Genomic DNA, 22,808 nt, shown 5'->3' with positions numbered 1-22,808 from the left:
CTATAATATGTGAATCTTGTTTCACCAAACCAAAAGATCGTTATTATTTACCGCTCCAAACTACCACAGTCCAAACAGGTTTTCAGGATTTTCGCACACCGAAATATTATACACTCGAAATAATATGATTGTAGAAAAAAATATATAGTCACTTCAACGATCAACCGTTTCAGCAATGACCTTGTGTGTACAATATATAATATACATGATAAATTATCATATACCTACTCCGAAACTGAGGAAATGTCAATATAACCGTATTATTATTATTATTTTATAGTTCGATACTGTTATTTTTGCGGCCATAATATTATTATTTGAACGGTATTGAAAGAAACGGAATTCGATGGAAACGTACCTATATTATACTATAATATGTAATACAATATCATCATAGTCGTGTGCCATTTAAACGATGTACAGCTAGGTAAATCTATACGCGCGAGTACGCTGCGCACGATGATGTGCGTTCGCGAAATGTATAATAATATTATATCCTGCTGCTGTATTATTTTTTTTTTTTTTTTAATTTTTTTTATCATGATTTTGACACATGTCCTTGTCGGATTCCTGTGCACGTCGAACCAGTTATGTACAAGCGTATTATATGCGTACACACGACCGGCGTAGGATAAACGTCGTATTATTACAATTATTATTATTATTATTATTATTGTTATTATTATTATTATGATTACGGTGTACTTTAGCGACTGGTCATAATATTATAGCGAGATATCGGTGCCCCGTAAGTTTAAAACGAGTCGGTTTTTTTTTTCGTTCTAACGCCGACCTATAATACGTATTATAATATTGTATTAAATGCGCTTTATTTTATATTCTTCACCGTTTTTTCTATCACCTATAATTATTTTGAGGCATAACCCCTGCTCTCTCTCAGTGATAATAACATATTATAGTATCATAGATTATAGAATTCATTCAAAGTGCTGCTGCAGCACGTATATTGCATAATAATAATAATAACTAAGTACCGAGCAAAAAAAAAAACAAACCTTATCCCAATAGTATGAAAACAGTTTTATATTTTATATATGCTTCAGCTTATATTATTGTTAATGTTGTATTACAAGTATAAATACGTATAAATATCAACATTCAGATATATAGGTGATATACCGTGAAATGAACAACGGCACTACCTTTGTAAAAAATGTATACATTGTATACCTCCTATCGACTCGAACCGATGTAGGTAAACATTTTTATTGAATGTATAAGAATGTTCCTTTGTTTTTTCAACATACTTTCAAGTCCAAATAATTATTCAATAAGTAATATAATATCGATATATCATAAATAAATGATATACCTCTACCAGTTTTACATTTAAATATATCACATTTGGCCATACACCTGTATAATTGTAAAATATAATATATAAATAAATCATTAAATATAATATTATCTTAAACAGAAGGATCTACCTTACACATTCACCTATAGCAATACTATTTAGCGATTAAATTGTTTCTTACATATTAGTAACCACTTATTTATAATAGTAATAATATGTCTTATATGGATAGTTATACTTATGGCGGTTTAATTTACCTTTCAAGTGTGTATTTTTCACCTAGTGTAATATTATTACGACGATAATAACTCAAATTTTATAGTAATAGTTGAATGGACTAATAAACATGCATATTATTATTATAGTATAATAACTACGAGTACAATTATATGTCAGATACGTACCTACTCACCTATATTCGCAGAAAATTTACCATATTATACATAATTCATAAAAAAATAACACAGCTGATACTATATAATATATTATGACGTGTTTAAAAAAATTCAACGATTAAATGCTTTTGATTTCAATTGCTTTGATATTCACACTTGACGTAGGTATTCCTGTTATATGATTTTAATGCACCAACCAACAATGTTATAATAATTGTCGTTTTTTTTGGTTCTTGTTTATAAAATTAGTCGAATCGTTAAGATACTGCCAGAATGGCCACATAAAATGTGTTATAATATCATCGAAATTCTTTTTATAATAAGACATAATATTATATTGATAGGTATATATATATATTTTTTTTTTTGGCTTAAGGGTTTGACGACTGAAGTCATTAGCCTGTAGGTTGGTAGGGTTGGAACAGTAAAGTTGTTACGGTCGGTTAGTATCACGTGTATGTGTGGCATGATTTTTGCACACTACGAAACCAGGTGGTCACCCATCCGAGAACTAGTGGCAGCGGCCGTTCCTTACTCTCAATCCTACGTGATTGGTTTCAGCCACTGCGCCGTGCCGAGCCACAATTGATAGGTATAAATATTTTGATTATTGTTATATTTCATATTTCCACTCACAACACTTCAACGATATAGAAAGGAACTGCGCACTACGAATAAAATTAATATATTCGTATACATAAGTACTAACTATCGGGAGTATACTATATGCATAATTATGAAATTGTTCAGATTCTACATCTTAAAAACAATAAATGACCGTTACTCGTTTTTAGTAATATTGAAAGTATTAAACTATATTACTTGGCATATTATTATTATTATTATTATCGTACACAAAGGTCTACACATAAATTGTCTTCGAAATAAAATGGTTTGTACGGAATACGGATGTTAATATTATAATAATAATTAATAGGTACCTACTTAATTATTAATTCAATAAAAAAATCGCACAGCGACCATTAGGTAATATGTAATAACAAAACAACAACTGTGTTTATAATAGGTATATATTTTTATTTTATATTTTTCTAGTAAACAGACATAATATAGCACTGCCACACATGTACTTGCGTCTAAAATTGAATATCAACCGCAATCATTTGTATCATTAATTAATTGTTATTATTGTGTTTTTTTATATACATATTATAATATGACTGTCATGTACTTCCTTTTCAGATTTAATTGCGCTGCAGCTAATTTACGCACCACCACCATCACCACCACCACCGCACAAACAAAATTGCACAAGAAGTGTAATACCATAATTTACTACCTATTGTAGTATTATATATATAGGTACAGTGACACATACTAGGTCTAGTATACTCGTATGCTTTCTTTACCGATAACTTAGGTATCTTGAACGTTTAGTAAAATAATATGGAAGTGCACTATATATATATATATGTTTTTTGGTATGTGAAATTTGAATGAAGAACTATTATCATCCATAATTCTATACCTATATATTATGATCTCAAAAAAGTTTATTCAAAATAAATAACTATACGATACCCACCATCTGACTTCTTTTTCCCGCCGTTAATATACTGATATAAAATATTTCTTATAATAGTTTGAACACATATATATATATATATTTTTTTTTTTTGGCGTTTTAGAAAATTATAATATTAATAAAAAAAAAACGTTAATAAAATATACACTGCTGAAAATAAAAAAGAAATGACTTCGAAATTGGTGAATGAAAACCCTATATGTCTTAAATCTCAACTGCAGCTCAACATTACCTTCCGGCTGTGCAATCTAAGTTAAACCATTCAAGAAAGCACTCAAGCACACACAATAAATTTCCTCAAAATCGGTGCAGCCGTGTCTGAGTAATTTAAAATACTTACACACGGACAGAAGAAATAATATATGAAATATATAGGTATTACCAATTTTGATATTATATAAAACGTTAATTGAATGTCTGAAAATCATCGTTGTACTACGTATATAAGTTCTATGGTTAACATTCAAAATATTAGAGAATTTGAAACAATAATTATTAATAAATCCACAGGTGTTTTTGCGAGGAGAAAAATTGAAATGTCTGTGGTGCACCCCCTCTGAGTTTGAAGTTGTGTTAGTAAAGTTGAGAATTCAAAATTATTGTCTGCCGAATCATATTAATCGTCATTCCTCAATCGTTATACAAACGTAAATAGTATTATTTATTTATCGATCATCTCAACAGTTAATTTGAGAATTAGTTGGCCTTATTTCAAATTTCAATATGAATTGTTTTTATTTCATCGAAATTCATAAATGTTTTGATATAATTCTTATTTATTATTAATAAATAACATTAATATATCGAAGTTGCATCTATACCATTACATGTTTAACTACTATAGTACTTACAAGCACTTTTTATATGCGTACATAAATAATTTTATATGAAATAATTACTATACCTACATATTCATATTTCATACCGTTATATTATGTCTGTCTATTCAAATATAATATTTGAGTCGAGAAATTTCTCATGGCTGGTTGATTAATTCACGATTTATTATTTATGTAATTGTTTACTAATGATTTCAAAATAGAATACCAAACATAGTGTCTTTTGCGTAACACCACTACAATTTTTTTTTATGTAAACGAACTATGCACTGAAGCGCCTTATTTATGTTAAATCATGCAACTAAATAAACATATATTATATTATCATATTATATTATTATATATATTATGTAATAAGCATAGGTAATATATATTATACGCACTTGTATCATATGATCCATACATGTACTTACATCTCAAGATCTTGCATGGGACTCATGCACAATTACAGCAACCGAAAATAATTATTAAATTTCCAAACAATATTAATTAACTCGTTTTTAAGTGAAGATTGGTATGTATATAATTATTATATATCAACAATCATTATTATGGTCTATACATATCTATATAGACTAAAAATTACATATTATTAAAAGTTAAATGAAAATAAATCATATTTTTGTTTTAAACGATTTGCAAAATAAAAAATAGGTACCTATGTAAAAAAAATTGCTTTAAAAATGACGGAAATATAGTTCAAATAGTTATGCACGTATATATTATATTAAGTACTATGGAAGGTATTAATTTTTGAAAAACCAAATCTCTGAAAATAAAATTTTATAAAAATTAAACGAATAACTGTGTCGAAAACCACTATAATTATACTAGGTAATAAGTAATTGAAAAAAATGTAAATATACAATATATTATATATACTAAATAACCTGGTAGGTACATTTTTTTCTTCGTATATGATTTGTAGAGCACCATGATATTGTAGGTACCTTAGTTCTTATATCAATTTCATTTCCACAATTTTGAAATAGGTAATTTATTTTATGATCGTTATATCATTGTATTACATAATTGTTTCATATATTTCTTTTAAAAATTTACAATTATCGTGTTTTATTTACTTATCTTATAAGAAACGAGTACAAAATTTGACCAGAAGATATGTAACTAAATCCAAAAACAATAGCAATCTTAATAATGTTTTAAAATTACCTAACACCTAGTACTTAGGTAACCAAGTCATGTAGGCTCGGATACTAGCTAGGAGGGGATGTGGAGGCTGAAATTCCCTCCTCCATCTATAGGCCATTGGTACTTAAAATATTTCAAAGGTTACCTTAATTTTCAGTTTATTAACTATAGTAACGAAATTAGAGGAGCAATACTATACTTAAAACATATTAAGAAATTGCTTATTGAAATTTAGGAGTGATTAATAATCAACAGCTATATAATGATCAACCCCCCTCCCTATTTCAATTCTAGGTCAGACCCTGAAGTCATACATAAACAATATTATATACAAAGGATAAATGTATACTCACACATCACACCTCCACGGAACCACGTGTAACTAACGAAGTCAAATGCGCCACTGGACTATCATTTACAGAAACAATTTCATTATGTGTTTAATATTTATTTATAAATAATATACTTATTGATTAATATACTAAATTAAACTACCTACTAATATACGTTTATACATATATGTTTATTACAAGACAAAATAATAATAATAAACAAAAAAACTAATGGGAAACACATTAAAACACTTATAATATTATGCATATGTACCTATACAAATAAGTACCTACCTATCTGAAGACATTGTTAGCATATTTTTTTTATTAATATTATTGTTATTTAACAAAAGAATGTTTTCTACCTATACATCGATACACAAGCTCACACAATAACTAAATGAGATCTAACAATTTTGAATTTATACATGACGTTATAAAGTGAAAATTAAATTCATATTTAGTATAAATATATGTATAGTATCAATAATGTATTGAATAAACGTTAGACAATACGCCTCTACAGAAAAACAAAATTCATAGGACTCCGGTTGATCTATTGTTTGTTATTATTTTTTTATTATGACTCCGAATATAATAAAAATGATAATAATAATGAAAATAATAATATGTCATTAGATTTTTCGGATTAATACACATTCCAGAGCGGCAGAGCTCATAACTTATTTTTATATTTTCAACTGAATATAATAGTTAAGTGTATTTTAAAGATAATAATTTAACTATAAAAACTTTTTCATAGGGGCTGAAAGCCTTAATCAATAAAATACTTAACAACCAACAAATAAACATTGATAATTTTCTTCAAGATATTTTATTGGCAAAACGCGCATATCTTTTTACACGTTAAACAGCCTAAACTATAATGTTACCGTTAAAAAGCGGGTAAGTGGGTATCGTTCTTCTGTACAGTAAGTTACAAGTGGGTCACTGTAATGGATGGTGTTAAATTTGAATTCAATGATAATATAAGATCATCATTGAATACGAAAAACGATTTTAAGCGGAGACGTTTGTCAGCCTAGGGTATTATATGGCTATCGAACGATTGAGAACGTTATACCTTTTGGGCCAAACACTTAAAATTAACAAAGAACTTACCGCTGACCCCAAAAAACCCCAAAAAAGGTATACGATTGAGAACGAATTTACGTGCAAAGTTGCTATTTATTTGGTTATTGAAAGATTCATGCCCGTATGCACAAAATACATATTCTTGAAAAAAGTCATGTAATACAAATATATGAATAAAAAATTTAAAATATTATGTATAACTTATAAAAATATGTAATATACAGAACAATTATTTAAACATGCTCACCTCCATTTATCCCTTTAATAATACTTTTATTCAAATTCTGATTTTGAGTATACCAGAAGATCATGTTTTCAAATTCCTGATAATTTTGTTCTACTCAAGGAATGTCCAGTGGGCTGTGGCGATACAAACTTCAATTTTTCAAATGAAAATCTCCCTTTTTTACTGTAAATTATTTAGTGGATGATTCTCTTGAAAATGATGAAGTATCTAAATCAAAATTCTGATATGTAAGTAGTTTTTGAGTTATTAAAATATTCATACTAAGGATAATAATCCTTTAATACGGTTTTACAAAAATATAAACTTTATGTAATATTAGATGTAGGTAGTAATCATGAAGTTTTGATATATCATTAGTAACTACTAACATTTTCAAATCGTCTAAGCCCCCAAATCTACTTAACCTATTGGCTATTGCCATAGGACATAGACATATTATTCTTAGTAGCTTGACTCTAACTATCGTTCGTAGCTATTTTCAATACCTATTGTTTCTGCTTGAGCTTCAATTATAATTTTAATAACATTTAACATGATATATTGCTGGATTATTCCAATATCAACAAATTATCATGCACAAATGTATTATCATTTGATTAAATTTGGCAACGTTGGAAAAAAAATAAAATATCGAGCGTTCTCAATCGTGTTACTAAAAATGCCGTTCTCGATCGTATTTTACCGTATTATATTTTATTGCATTGTTAGAAGTGTTGGGTAGTAAGTCGTAACGCAAATTACAAATTACTGTAACGCAATTACTTTTTCAGTAACGCAGCAGTAATTTCATTACATTTTACTTACAGTAACGCAATTGTAACGCAATTACTTTTTAAAAGTAATTTCTATGAAGTAACGCACTAATACGTTATTTTCCACGTTACTTATTAAAATAATAGTTTTGAATGTAGTACAAAAATAAGCTAATAAGATATTCCAGAAAAATTAAAAATCAATTTTATTTACTTTTGATTCCGATAATAGTTAACAATATTATTAAACATTCCAGGAATTAATGTTATTACTTTCATTATCAGAAAGAAAAGAGTTCGGCTTAAAAATAAAATTTAATTAAAACGAATCATGATTTACGACTTATGAGTAAGCCACCTATCGGCTATCAACCTATATGGCTATATGGCTATAGGTACGAATTTAAAACTGATATACCTACCTACTGACTACCTCAATGTTAATACCTTACCAGACTACAGTCACCATTTCCAATTAATACTATATACTATATAGACATATAGTATAAATATTATACATATTATATTAATACGATTTACGAATACCATAGGAATACCATACGATTACCAATTACACTGTACCATTTAGTTTCACTTGTTTATTAGAAAATAACTTGCCTTATTGGTCTATACAGTATTAGAGACATATTGTATAGTTTGAGTTTAAATGTATACAATTCAATTTAACTATATAGGTACCTACTTTATACTATAGCCATATAATAAATAATAATTAATAGGTGAGATGAATGATAATTGTACATTTACATATTATTTAAAATGTTGTACACTAGGTATCACTAGGTAGTAGGTCTAAAATATATTGTAAAATATATCATAATATTATATGAATTGAATATGGTTAAAAAAAAAATGATAACTGTTATCAGAGATTTAAAAAAAAAAGTAACGTTATTTGTAACGCATTACCACGCACTACTTTATTTATGAAAAAGTAACGTAACGTGATAAAAATAATTTTAGGTAACGCAAATGTAATTTAAATAAAAATATGTGAAGTAACGAGTAACGTAATTCCATTACTTTTTAAAAGTAATTTACCCAACACTGAATTTGTTAGTAATTATTATTAATACAGTAGGTAGATGGTGAAGTTTAATTAACTATTATTATTTGTTTATTATCATATTTGTTTATAATAATATACTTTAGAAGTTTCAAGTAACCACGAATAATATTTTTTAAATATAACACAAAACTAAAATCATTGTTCTTCGTTTAAATATCTATAATTTTGTCCAAATTTGTCTATTCATTGAAACTTTGTTTTTATATTTTTAGGTTAAATTTTGAATCCTTAGGTATAGCTATATACTTTAATATATATTTTATAACATTTTGTACATTTTTAACTACAAAAATCATTTTTTAATTTTCAATTTGATGAAGTTTTGTCAAAATTCAAACTTTAAAAAATAATAACAAAAAATTGTGCCAATGTATTTTTAATATTTTTTAACCGCTATTGTAAAAATATATCAGAAGCCTTGTAATAAATTTTCACGCTTTTTCACCCAACAATTTTATTGACATTTAATAGGAAAAAAAAAACTAAAAAAAATCGAAAATTGAAAATGTCCGTAAACAGCTTAAACGAGTCAAAATATTTTGAACATTTTATAAACATAAGAATTGATAAAATAAACATACAGTGTAAATTTCAAATTTCCACAGTTTTCCGCTTTTGAATAACAACCAAAAAATAAATTTAGTACATGAGAAATTGCATGAATATCCATTATCCACTGTTGCGAAAAATTGAACTTCAAACGCTCATAAAAATTTAATTTGACTTTCCTTTCAATAATATTGTAAGGAGGAAGAATAGGAATTTTTTTTTAGTTTTGATTTACAAAGTCTTCCGAGTTTGATGAACCTCAATCGCAATGAACGATGGACGTCAACTACTACTTCAAGTAGCAAGACGTATACGAACCGCAACGGTGTTTTTGGCGAAAAGAAGAACGCCCCTGAAATGGTAGGCAACTTAACTTACATACACGTGTATATTGAATTGCGACCGGGAGGCGAAATTCAAAAAAATCGTTTCAAAGCCTTATATTAATTTAACGTTTTATGATTTATCGAGAATGGTAAAAAAAATATAGTATTAGTATTATTTAGCATTATTAAATATGAGTAAAGTGGGAACTACACCCGCACCAGTTGCTTCTGTAGTTCTGTCTTACAAACGCATATCAAATTGTACGTTCTAAATAATCTATTTAGTGCAGCACACGTATTTTTCACACGTTTTGGACCAATAAGCGGTGGTAAATTACACATACTTCAGAATGTCCGATTTTAATTTTTAATACACGTATGAACTCTTTGACAAAATATCTAGGCTTTTTAGGGAGTCCATTTTATATTTTCAATTTCAAAAGACTGTAAAATTAATATTTTATTTTCAAAAATGCTATGAAATAATTGCTTTACATATTTTGTATTTATTATGGACACGTCTGGTTTTAAATCAAACAAGTGATTCCTAAAGAACATAGTCTAGAAGCTTATAAGTTCAACAATTTTTTCGAGATTACAACCGAACTTGATTTACTACCGGTTTTAGTAGTTTTTATAGTAATGCAAAAAAAAATAGTTTCATTTTTCGCGATGTATTGACATGTGCGAGCAGCGTGTGCAAGAGTTGCATTCGGAGGCGGTAAACCAGTGTATCGGTATTACAGTTAATCTCGGAAATACACACTAATTTTAATGTACTACTCCACATATTGCTCAAATGTTTATGTCATCTGAATTTCCCAAATATTTCTCCTTAAGACGTGATACGTTGGAGCCCCCTTAACTCTGTTATTAGAGTGTTATGAGTTTTTTAAGTAAACAATTTTCAAAATGCTCATAAACTCGCCTTAAAATTAAAATATAATAACATGCCTGTGGGACTACCTAAATAATAATCTTACGCTTACCTTTAAATTTTATTTGATGTCAATTCACTCTAGTTTTTAAATGTTAACAGAGCTAAAACTTAAACATGATTTGCTGAGCGTACGATTTGCCGTGTTACGCACTTGTAAGACGGAGACAACAAATGTCCGAGTAACGTGTTCACTTAATCAAAAAAAGTAGTTATACCTAAAGTAGTATTTAAAGCACGCCACGTCAACGATTTCGGCCATTGATCGCCTTCATTGTCCATAATTGCAGATCAACAATTTATCGAGGGCTTCGCTGATAATTAGGTAACTCGATAATTTCGACGGTGGCCTCGCCGATTATCTCGCAGTAGGTAGCAATAGTTCGCGAGATAGATTCGAACCGAAAACGAACTCAATAATTATACAATGTCGTTTATTACTAGCCAGTGTGTATGTTCATCGTTTTGATTAACCAACGTTAGGATTTAGGGCCTGCTTATTTTTCCAAAGTCAATTAGTATTATATACATCCCAGTGCCGGATCTTGGAGGGAGGGGCAATTGAGTATCCTTGCCTCGAGCGCTTTTGGTATAAGAACGCTCAGGTGCTCTTAATAGCTTACAAAAAATAAAAAAAAAGGCATAAACATAAAATATGTATAAATTATGTCATATTCCCAAAAAATAATAATAGGTATTACACAGTCATTCATCCTTTGACACGTTGAACGCCGATGTCAACACGTAGTGGATACGAGATATTTATAACTGGATGACCATGATCGGTGTCAACATTGGCGCTTAATTTTCAGGAAAAGTTATAACTAATGTACGTCTTTTCTGTAATTTGATTTTTGTTTACATTGAAATACTCCGAACAATATTCTGTTACGGGATATGAAATAAAAAATGTATGGTAGGTATCATTCAAAATCGTAAAAACTCAAGAAATAATAACAGTTTTTTTTCAGAAATACTGTTTTCAAATGAAATCAAATTATATTGTAGTGATTATTTTACAATTATTATTTTTATTATTACTTTTCGAGAATTATTACAAATGATGTTTGTGTAATCGTCGTACGCCGTCAACCACCCCCGCGATCACGGCAATAACAATTATTTATTAATTTTTAAATGGTGATAACTTCGTTGATTGAAAAAAAATTTTGAAAATATTACATTTTTTCAAACTTATGTGTTGGCGGCATACCTGTTGATGGCTTTTGAATACAAATTGAACTTTTAGTGAATTTTGTGGTGGGAGGATTTTCAAAACTAAGCTAGATAGTTTTTGTCACCGTCGAGTAACAATTTTGCCAAAAAAAGTTCTAATTATCCACCTAGATAGAGATATGGTTAGATACAGGTAGGTAATCGTTAATAAGTGACAAACTTCCTTATGAGTTAATCCAATTAACAAAATGTTTACCCAACTAAAACTACCTAACTTGAGAGCCAAATGTATTTTGATTTATTTTACGACATTTTCTAAAAGACAAATTTTTTTGTCCATGAGACCTTGAGACTTCGTAATACGGAAGTTTCAATATATATTATATAACAAAAAAACACATAGGTAATTTTATTTGCATAAATTGTAATAATTAGATATGCCTAGTGTGAATTGAATGCAGCAAAAAATCTAAGAAAATGTATTTAAGATAAATACAATAAATAAATATTAATAAATTTACTATAAAATTCGGTATACATCCTGAAAATATTGAAAATATAAAAACGTATACAAACCCATCAAGCTGTAAGAACTATATTTTTAATTAATTTAACAATTTAGGAAATAGTATAAGACAAAAATGAAAAAATATGAGTTTAATATATCAACAAAAGTAATAAAAAGCAGGTAAGTGGATGTCGCTCTGCTGTACAGTAGATTACAAGTGGGTCATTGTATAATGGTTGTATTAGACTTGAATTCAATGATATAATATCATTGTATAAGAAAAACGATTCTGAGCGGAGACGGTTTGTCAGTCTGGATATTTTATATTTTGTTATTATTTATTTTATCATGTAAATTGAATTGATATTAAAATATTATGATTTTTTATTCGTTTCAATGGTGATAAACAAAGCTTTAGAAAGTAAAATCCCATTTTCAGCGTTTTTTCGTAATTTTCCGGTGGCTTTTCCCGTGGCATTAAATAACTATTGAGAAAATCGAAAAATGACCTCTCTAAAGTGCCATCTTGATCCAATTTGCTAAAAGATAAGGTACTATATGTTGAAATCGAAACACTCCTTCTGGAAGAAATTTTGTATACAGGATATAAAAAGAAAAAAAAAAGAAAAAAAAATTAACACCATTGTAAAAACAATAGCTTCCTCGCTCCGCTCAGAATCTAAAATGGAAAATTGACCAATAAATGGTAAAAAAAATCCTAAAATTAAAAAAATTCTTGAAATGCAAAAAAATATTCAAAATTGAGTTTATTTTTTTGAACCTAATTCAAATTTTGTGTTAAGAAAGATACGTATTACAATAAACAAAAAGAATTAATTTTACTATAAATTTACAGTCCTATACAATATCGATGTAAATCTTTAGTTTATTTTGTTTTATTAATAGTGATATGAAACGTAATGGATATAAAGAGGAATTGATGAGTGTCAGGTGCACTCACGGCTTTGCTTCATCTAAAATTTCTTGAGAGCTTAAGCCCCCATAATATTTTTGAGTGATTTGTGCCTATAGTGAATATCAAAGAACTCGAGGTACGAGCAGCTTTCCACCCAGCTCGTACGCTAGAACAGCAATTTCAGGTGTGGGGTGTGCTAGAATTTTTAATAAATTACAAACACAGAGACACTGAAAATTTGTACCCACTAATTTAAATAAATCATGAGTACTGCAGCTTACCAATAGGTAATACACACACACATACTGCAGGTGCGACAGGTGCAGGGGCGTACACAATAACTCATCTGTGCCCTCTCAAGGGTTTTGGGTGTTCAATACCCCCTTAGTATTTTTTTACTATACATATACGTAGATATATATTATAAACTAATACAATTTAAAATTATTTTGATATTAATGATATTCATATGTCATATATATATATATTTTTTTAATTAAACCTCTCCCGCTGCAAGTATCTGTGTACACCACTGGACTGCAAGTGGCAGATGTCACACATTCCTATATAAATATTATATTATAATCAAGAAACGATGTATTATAATATTTATTGTTATTACTTATACAGTTTACATAGGTTTCAATTGTTGACAATTAAATTTGTTTAGTTAACAAATATGAAATAATATATATAAAATATATATAATAAATTCCCATATAATTTTGGTTTGGGTGAAAAAAGTCCGGTATATGAGCAGCAATTACACACATAGGTAAAATCGTGTAATTGCCAATAATATTACATTCTATAAATAAGTTTTCACAAAAACAACAGTAAGCATTCACAAAAAATAAATTAGAAACACATGTATATAATAAATAATTAGATAATAATATATACATTAACATGGTTTATTATTTCTATATTTACGTCTGTTAAAGCACAAAAAAAAATAAAAGTAAAAAATTACGATTTATCTTTCTATATTATTTTAACTATCGATAAAAAAAATGAACGACTAGTAATCCATTTTAATGGGAACGCAGGATACCTCTCTAACAGTAGAATATTTGAGTAATCGTACGGGTAAAAAATAAAAATTATAGGTTTATTCATTTTTATAGAACTTTAAGTGTATGCTAAGAAAAACATTAGCACAATATTATCAAACAAGAAATAAAGAATATTTATTTTTGTAAGTTGACAATAATAATAATTTAGCTCAGAAAATAAAACAAGTAAAAAAGAATCATTAAAAAATCCCACCTACCACCTGCGTTCTTAAAGAGGTAGTAAACATGTTAAATAATAAAAATATAACATTACTAATAAATAAATATAAACAATTACACATTTCAATATCACAATAATTATTATTGAACCGCAAAAGCGACTTTCGGGTACTTTCAAATTTATCAACATAAGTACCATAATAATTTGAGAATTCGTTATAATGATCAAAAAGCAAAAATAACCGTAATAATTCAAAATCATAATAGCTTTCCAGGCGCGACTCGCAATCGGAAATACAATAATAATTATCCTAACAAACTAAATTATTGTTCACAATATGTAGTGTAAATGTGCGTTATCTTAAAAAATAAATTGAGATGAATCAGGTAAATTTTGTGGTAGTTATTTTCTTAGATTTCAGGAAGTTGGTATGCAGAAACACATTAAGCAAAAATCGTTTAATTTACCTATAGGTATGCGTGATATTATTTATCAGCAACTGAATTGACCAGATTTGGAGATCACAGAACAAAATATTGTACAATAATAATAAATATAATAATGACAATGAAATAATATTATCATCTCGAGACGTCGGACGTCGGAATATAGGTACGTCTAATTATATGTAAAATAATCATAATGATATCGTGTAGGTACATAAATAATAATAATTATAAGATCGGAGACTACAACACCCGCGCTGCCTACAACATAATAATATTATATTATTATAAAAAGATATAAATAACAAGTGGTTATTGTCGTCGAGATTACCGGTCGCCTAAACGTTAAAAAACATTATTATTATTATTATTATTATAATAATAGTATCGTCGACATAATAATAATAATAATAATAATCATAATATATAGTTCATCGTTATTGATTGTTATTAATTATTGTTATACTGCATTGGTGACGACGTTATTCTTAGGGACAACGAGCTTCGTTCGATGCGGTTGAGAATTTTGTTGATCACCTTTAATCGGACTTCAATGCTAGTGTTCGCCAAGAGGTCCACCTGTGAAAACAAAATACATTTCTTCGTCAAATATTATATTATTATTGTTTCGTATAATAGGTACACGTTTCGTTTATATACACAGAATTCGGTTGAACAACATTATTACACATACAGGTATATTAATTTTTATATTATCATATCGATGAATAATATTATATTATATTTTTAAGCTGATTGCGCTGAAACTTAATAAGTATATAATAGGTAGGTAGTTAAAATGTGATAATATAGGTATACCGCCGTACGGTCATCGTAATCGTTATGGTATAATAATATTATTTACTATACACCGCGAGATTAAAAAAAATTGGTCGTTTCCCTAAAAGCTACTTTGTACAACAATAAGAATGTTGTTATTATGATTATGTGTAATGTTGTCAAGCCGTCATTTCTAAACAAATAGTACGAAAAAAAGGATCGATCACGTCGAAACCCTCATCGTCTTGATCGCGATAGTAATATTAATGGTTTGAAAAATCACTGAACAAAAAAATAATAATATAGAACCGTCATAACTCATTAACATTCGGAAAGGTGGAATTCACGGGCAGCGTATGCTTAGAAGGAGTTAGGGGTGAACACCGAGCAGGTCGACCGCGTCCGAGATCAGATGAGGATATTTTCAATTATATGTTGTTTGCAGGAGAGTAAGGATGGCTGCCAGACACACATCGATTACCTAGTATATAATGTGTATAATGTTTTACAATAATTATTGTACATCATATAAATCATTTTGCTGCGAGTAAAATGGTAAATAATTATTTATATACTGTATAGCAGCAATAACGTTGCATCCTATCGCATGGTTGTTGGTACAGATTCTTAAAATGATTTTACTTTACATATTTTATCAAACAATGCGTATATATTATTATGATCTTATTAGTGGGCGTGGTTAAACTTTAGAAACGGTTATTCATATTTTTTTTTTTTGTTCATAACAACGAGACGTAACATATTGACATATTTTCTGGCGGGACTCTAAATTTTAATTTTAGATTTTTTTTTGAAACATTATAGAGAGTAATAACGTTATAATATCAACACGTTATAAAAAAATTACTTTAACCGAAAAAATATAGTCTTGCATATTGTATACAGTATACATAAATATTAAATATGTTTGTAGATATCGGCATAATATCATTTTCGATAATGGATCGAATAAAAGTGATTCTATAGATTTAGGTATAATTAATATTATATTATATTTTAACCGACCTCAAATGATAGGTACTTTAAATGTAAAAATATTTTTTAAGTACTTAATGATACGTATAAAAAAATAACGTGAAAATATATCACAACGTCGAATTGAAAAATATATGTAACAAAATTATGTAACATTAAAACATTAAAAGCGAAAGAAAAATTACGCTGAAGACCTTGATAATGTTGGACGAACAAAAACGTATTAATTTAGTTATTTGTCCGACGAATTTTTTTCTACAAAAGACATTCCCTGAATTCTAGTCAAAATTTAATTAAAGCCAAGAGGACGTCACACCCGCGTGTGTTGTCCTCGTCTTTGAAATTATATTATACTAATAATTTTAATATTTTTCATACCTATTCGTTAAAAATTCAAAAAATATCGTAAAAACCCAACGAGAGTACTTAAATGTTGAATTGATGTTCAATATCAATTAAATTATTTAGGTAAACGGCACAAAATCGAAACTGCTGAACGTATAAATTTTTGAATATCATGAGTCTTATAATAAGACTGAGATAACAAATGCGGATAAAACGTCCTCTGAGTGCTTCAACTTTACAGCGCTTTGAGAGGACTTCGTACCCGCATTTTCCTTCGTCTTAATTTAGAATACCATACCAAAATATGCGTTTAGTAGTTCCAAGTTTGGGTTGTTAGATTTAATATTGGAGTGAATTATTGGCCCATTATGAAACTTAAGAGTTTAGGATAAAAACATTATCTGTGGTTATTTCGTTTACAACATTTTAGTTGTGTTAAGCAAGTAAAAAGTACGTAAAATATGAATATTTAAAAATGCTCCTAACTTACTTAAAAATTCAAATATCATAAAAAAAAACAACGAGATAATTCTTTTACCTTTAAACTAATAACAATAATAATTATTTATTTGTTTCAGCGAGGGTAGATTTACAGTTATTAAACTTCATAATAGGTCACTCTAACATTGAAGCTAACCACACGAAATTGGAGATACGCTCAACTTTTGAATTTCGGTATGTTATGTGTTAGTAAAACGGAGATAAGTGCGTTACGGCGACATCCTCTTAAACGTATGTAAAAAAAAAATACTTTTAAGTACGAGAAGATAGCGCGAGAATTTATTTTAGTTCGTTTTCTCGTAAAAAAACCCTTTAAACTAATAACAATAATTATTATTTATTTATTTCGGAGAAGATTTGTAAAGTTTTACAGAAATTATTAGGAAACACCGCGCTCAATTGACGGCAGTGTGGACGTGTCCGTCAAGCAAACTCTTGCATCACATCCGTGTCTTCGGCTACCAGGGTCCCATGCACACATCGCGACCAAGCGACATCAGACGGACACAACCCTGGGCGAGAGCAACACCGGCCGATCGGACGGCCGCGGTAACGGGATCGCAGGGTGCCGGTCGCGCGGCCGGTCCGCCGAGCGCCGTTGCCGCGTCTCGGCGGTTCACGGTACCAGGGGCGCCGCCACCACCGTTACCTTCCCCGCTAACACGGCGCGCGCGCTTGATCGATCACGTCATCGCCAGATCGCCTTACCCGTGTGCACATCGACCGTGCCAAGGAGTCACACCCGTGTATCGTGTCCGTATTCACAGCAAATATTTTGCCTTCAGCCGAACCAAAATATTTGTGTCGATAGATTTTATATTACTGCGATCTCACAAGATAAACGAAACAGTTTTAGGCAAAAATCTCCAATAATAATATTATGATGGTCGATATTTTTACGATATTGAAATAATAATTGTTGTTATAGTAATGATTTTATGTAAAACATTACAATTCAAAAGTACTCATAACTCGGTCGAAAATATTAAAACATCGTAAATTAATTAAATACACGACGATCAAACACAGATAAATTATAATGTTATTATTGCCTTTATGACATATGAGGTATATTACTGAAATATTGTCGATAAAAATTAATTTAACTAGATATTATCGTTAAAAAATGAAGAATTATAACGAGTTTAAAAAAAAATAACAGACTCGAGTATTTGTTGTTGTGCCTCGCCCAACCTAACCATGCTCGTAATCAGGATTTTTCTTAGGTGGTGTATTTATATTTAAATATCACTTGCTTGGTTAGGTTAAGTTCACCTCCACACACTCACCTTTGTAGAAATCGATTTTTATAATAATAATAATACCCATATTATGACAGCACACTTTTCAGATATCTTAAGCATAATATTAAATTAATTGTTTGCATAAATACGGCTGCTGACGCGGAGTGTTACAACATCAAATCACCGCCTAAAAGCTATGCCTACGAAAATTATTTTTTTTGTTTTAGAACCGCGCGCGACGAGGTCGAGGGAACAGATTTTGCACGTCACTGTACCTATAACCTAACCTAACCTAACCCGGGCACAGCTGTTGAATTGCAGTATTTAAGTGTTATTTCACGTAGGTATGTTCAAATTTAATCTATATACTATATATTTACGATCGATATTATTCCAAAGATTAATATATCGACAGTCACCGTCAAGATCAGTACCGAGTGAGTGCGTTTTCTAAATCTGATCGAAACTCCCGCGCATTTTGGTTTTGGATTTTTTTTTCAATACAGAATATCAATTCAACGTACACCATACACAAAAATAGAATCCGCGTACTACGCAAATACGTAAATACGATAAAGAATGCCCTCGAGAATGTTATTTTTCACGTTTTTTTAACCAATTTATACACAAAGGTGTCTCAACGGGCATGGGTCAGTCGACCCTAAAATGTATATAATGTTAAAATTAACACCGATAACGAAACTAGCTAGTTAAATAATATTTGGCGGTCGATGTAACGATATCTATGATATATTAAATTATATAGCGACTGGCTAGTGGCTATACGCCTGCAGCATAAACACACGCATAATACCCGCAGCTGTCTGTATTCGAAACATTTTTTTTTTTTGCACTGTTAACGGTCGAAAATAACCTCTGTACATATAATACTTGTTGCGCAAGACTCGCGGAATTTTATACCTACAAGATAATAAGTAAATTGGTTAAAAAATAAATCGCATGTCCAGTGTATACAACACAACCCAACCTAATACCTAATGGCAAATACATCCGTATAGTAATTATCACGTACACATCATAATATTAAACGGTTGCGGAAAAACCATGCCGTCGCACAGTGGGGCAATTGACATCGAAAGCTGGCATTAAATCATAGGGTAAAAAAATATATTCCTAAAATTAATATTATTTTTATATTTGTTCATCAGACATATACAAAGTCGTTTACATAGTATTAATATAAGGTATAAAGTATATACGGTATTTATTTATTTAATTTATTAACAAAATTAGAAAGATGTATTATTTTAAGTTTTAAGTTTAAAACTGGTCATGGTTATTGTCTTCATTGTCTTCATTGCTGTCATTATCTTCGTCATAATCATCATCATTATCGTTGTCATCATCATCATCATCATCATCATCATCATCATCATCATCATCATCGCTATCTTTGGCATATTGAAGAGAGACTCGGACATCTGGTGATTTTAGTAATGCGTCGGCGGAAATTAAAATCGATTGTTAAACCTAAACCTCGACCCCTCGAGCTGCAGACCAAGTCCGTCATTAGCATTTAGGTACACCAAGTTCCGCGCTCTTGCTATTGTATATTATATCGTAATACAACGTGAAAACAAAATTATATTATATTACTTTGAGACTGGAGTACAATAGGTGCTTATATTATCACAAATTAAAATACCTTAAAACCCGTCGTACGAACACAGCTGATAATAACGTTGCCGGCTTTAAGTTCGATGATAGCTTGGTGTCTAGGTCAGTTCGATCTTAACACTTGAAAAGCCAACTGCGGGCGCGCCGTGCTCATGATAGTAATATTATATGGGCAACAAATCTATGTAGGTAATTCGACTTGAGTATTATGTTTTTTATTTATATATTATATTATATTTCATTATATATGCATAATAATAATAATTTTATGTATAATTTACTGACCGTATCGTCATTCGTCAATATAGGTATAATACGGTTCGGCGCCGTGCGTTTGTCTAAAAAGAAGCTATTATCACATACGGGCATGATAGGTACGTGCAACGAATAATAATAATGATGACGCTTATTACATGTTAGGTAGTATATACCTACGCCGTACGACCGATATAAAAAACGGACGAGACTCGCGTGTGTTTATTATTAGGGAACGAGTTACATAAGAACCGTCGGACATCGGACTAATGTCAAATCAGTGCGTATATAATCTAATAATATAATGATTATTACTGTGCGGTGTGTGTTGTGTGGGTGTGTAGTAGGTTATGTATTTCGATTTTTTTTTTTTGCAATTCATGGCTGTTGAAATTGTTTTATACGCTGAAAATGCGGTTTCCGCCGTTGCGATGTACCTATTTTGGCTATATAGGTATAACACAGCATTTAATTTGAATTTTGTTAGCTGTTGGAGATACAGGTACACACCGCAATACGTACGAGTTATTTGCCTACACATTATTTATAAATCCTCCGATATTTATTAAGTGTTTTTTTTTTCGATAAAACGTTGATCCCATTTTCAGAAAAATAAACGAACTAGAGTGTATATCAGTGTAGACACAGGACACCTAAATTATTATATAGACATATAAGAGACCAATATTATATAATATTATTATATACATACATTAAACGACAAAATACGTTGTATTGCCTTGAAATGACTAATCGCAATACGGCCATGATAATATTTAATGGCATTAATGTTTATTATTTATGTGTCTATATTATGTAACGACTAATGAGAACCCATAAATGTTAAAAGTTATTACTTATATTAGTTTAATTCGAAAAAAAAAAACATTGCAATGCGTTTAGAATTTAGGATATAATATGACGACCGTTTAATTGCATTTTTCTAAAAACAATATAGCATTTATAATAGCTTATAATGTCAAAGTAGTAATGATATCTAACTCAAATATAATAGACATAGATTAAAAGTAGGTATTTTATTATAATATCTTTTTATTTATTTTTGTAGGAATTAATCTTAAATAACCAAGAGCGTAAATTGGTTTACGAGAAATTATTTACCATTATGATAATGAAAATAATATTACTTATGAAAAGCATGGCATTTAAAAACAAATATATATATATATATATCATAATATTGTACGATAACAAGATAATTTTCGATTATGTATATTATGAAACAACTTTAATTTTAAGGTACCTATAACATTTTATTTGAATTAATGTCTATTTTTTGTAGAACGACAAATTAATTTGACGTTGTTTGTTTTGTAAATCTGCACTTAATGAATAATAAATAAAAACGAATAAAAAACCTAAATAAACAGTATATAATAGTATATTTAATCTGAGTAATTACATTATTTTTTCAATAGGGATACTATCCTACTTCCAAAATATAATAAAGTCTGTGTAAACCAGGGACTGGAACCTTTTGAATTTATCAGTATCGGTTCCGGTACCGGTTCTCCAAAAATAAAATAACGATTCCGGTTCGGTTCTGGTTCTTTGATGAAAAAAAATAAAGGTACCGGTTCCAAATAATTTAGGTTCCGGTTCCAGATAATTTCGGTACCAAAAAGTATAATAATTTCAAATAGTCATCCAGAATGTGGGTATAATTGTCAATTGAGGTTAGGTTAGGTTAATTGAGGTATGAGAAATATTAGAAAACTCATAATATATCATAGATACATACTACATAGGTTATACACAAAACCGTAATACCTTTAAATATGATAAATAAAATTATTTTATTTTTGAACCTAAAAGTACCTTTTTAATTTAAAAATTCCGGTTCGGTTCCGGTACTTTATTTATTATTATATTAAAATAAAGGTTTCGGTTCCGGTTCCGGTTCTTAATATTTTAAAGGTTCCGGTTCCAGAACCGGTTCTTTTAGGTTCGGTTCCAGTCCCTGGTGTAAACAGACGAAGAAATTTAGTTTGAAAATTTAATAACTTTTTGTATAATGTTTTATCTATTTTTTTAAGGCAACATAATATAAGTATAATCAAATTATCAAATATTTATGTAAGTATCTTTTAAGCTGTTAATTTGTATATGCCTATGCCAAAAGATACTTACGCAACGTTTTTATATATACCAATATACAATTATTATTG

At 29.2% G+C, this 22,808-nt stretch overlaps 1 protein-coding gene across 2 annotated transcripts in view; it reads right to left on the bottom strand.

Moving 5' to 3' along the window:
- Window positions 1–13,769: 13,769 nt before the first annotated feature.
- Window positions 13,770–22,808, bottom strand: part of LOC100569181 (LON peptidase N-terminal domain and RING finger protein 3) — a 35,550-nt gene continuing 26,511 nt past the window's right edge. For both annotated transcript variants that reach the window (XM_003244167.4, XM_016804019.2), the window contains one exon: window positions 13,770–15,439. In XM_003244167.4, the coding sequence (XP_003244215.1) occupies window positions 15,311–15,439 (129 nt within the window). In that variant the 3' untranslated portion in view covers window positions 13,770–15,310. The remainder of the gene's footprint in view (window positions 15,440–22,808) is intronic.

Source organism: Acyrthosiphon pisum, chromosome A1 (assembly GCF_005508785.2).
Source record: "Acyrthosiphon pisum isolate AL4f chromosome A1, pea_aphid_22Mar2018_4r6ur, whole genome shotgun sequence".
Classification (NCBI taxonomy): domain Eukaryota; kingdom Metazoa; phylum Arthropoda; class Insecta; order Hemiptera; family Aphididae; genus Acyrthosiphon; species Acyrthosiphon pisum.
This window is presented reverse-complemented; position numbering and strand designations above follow the sequence as displayed.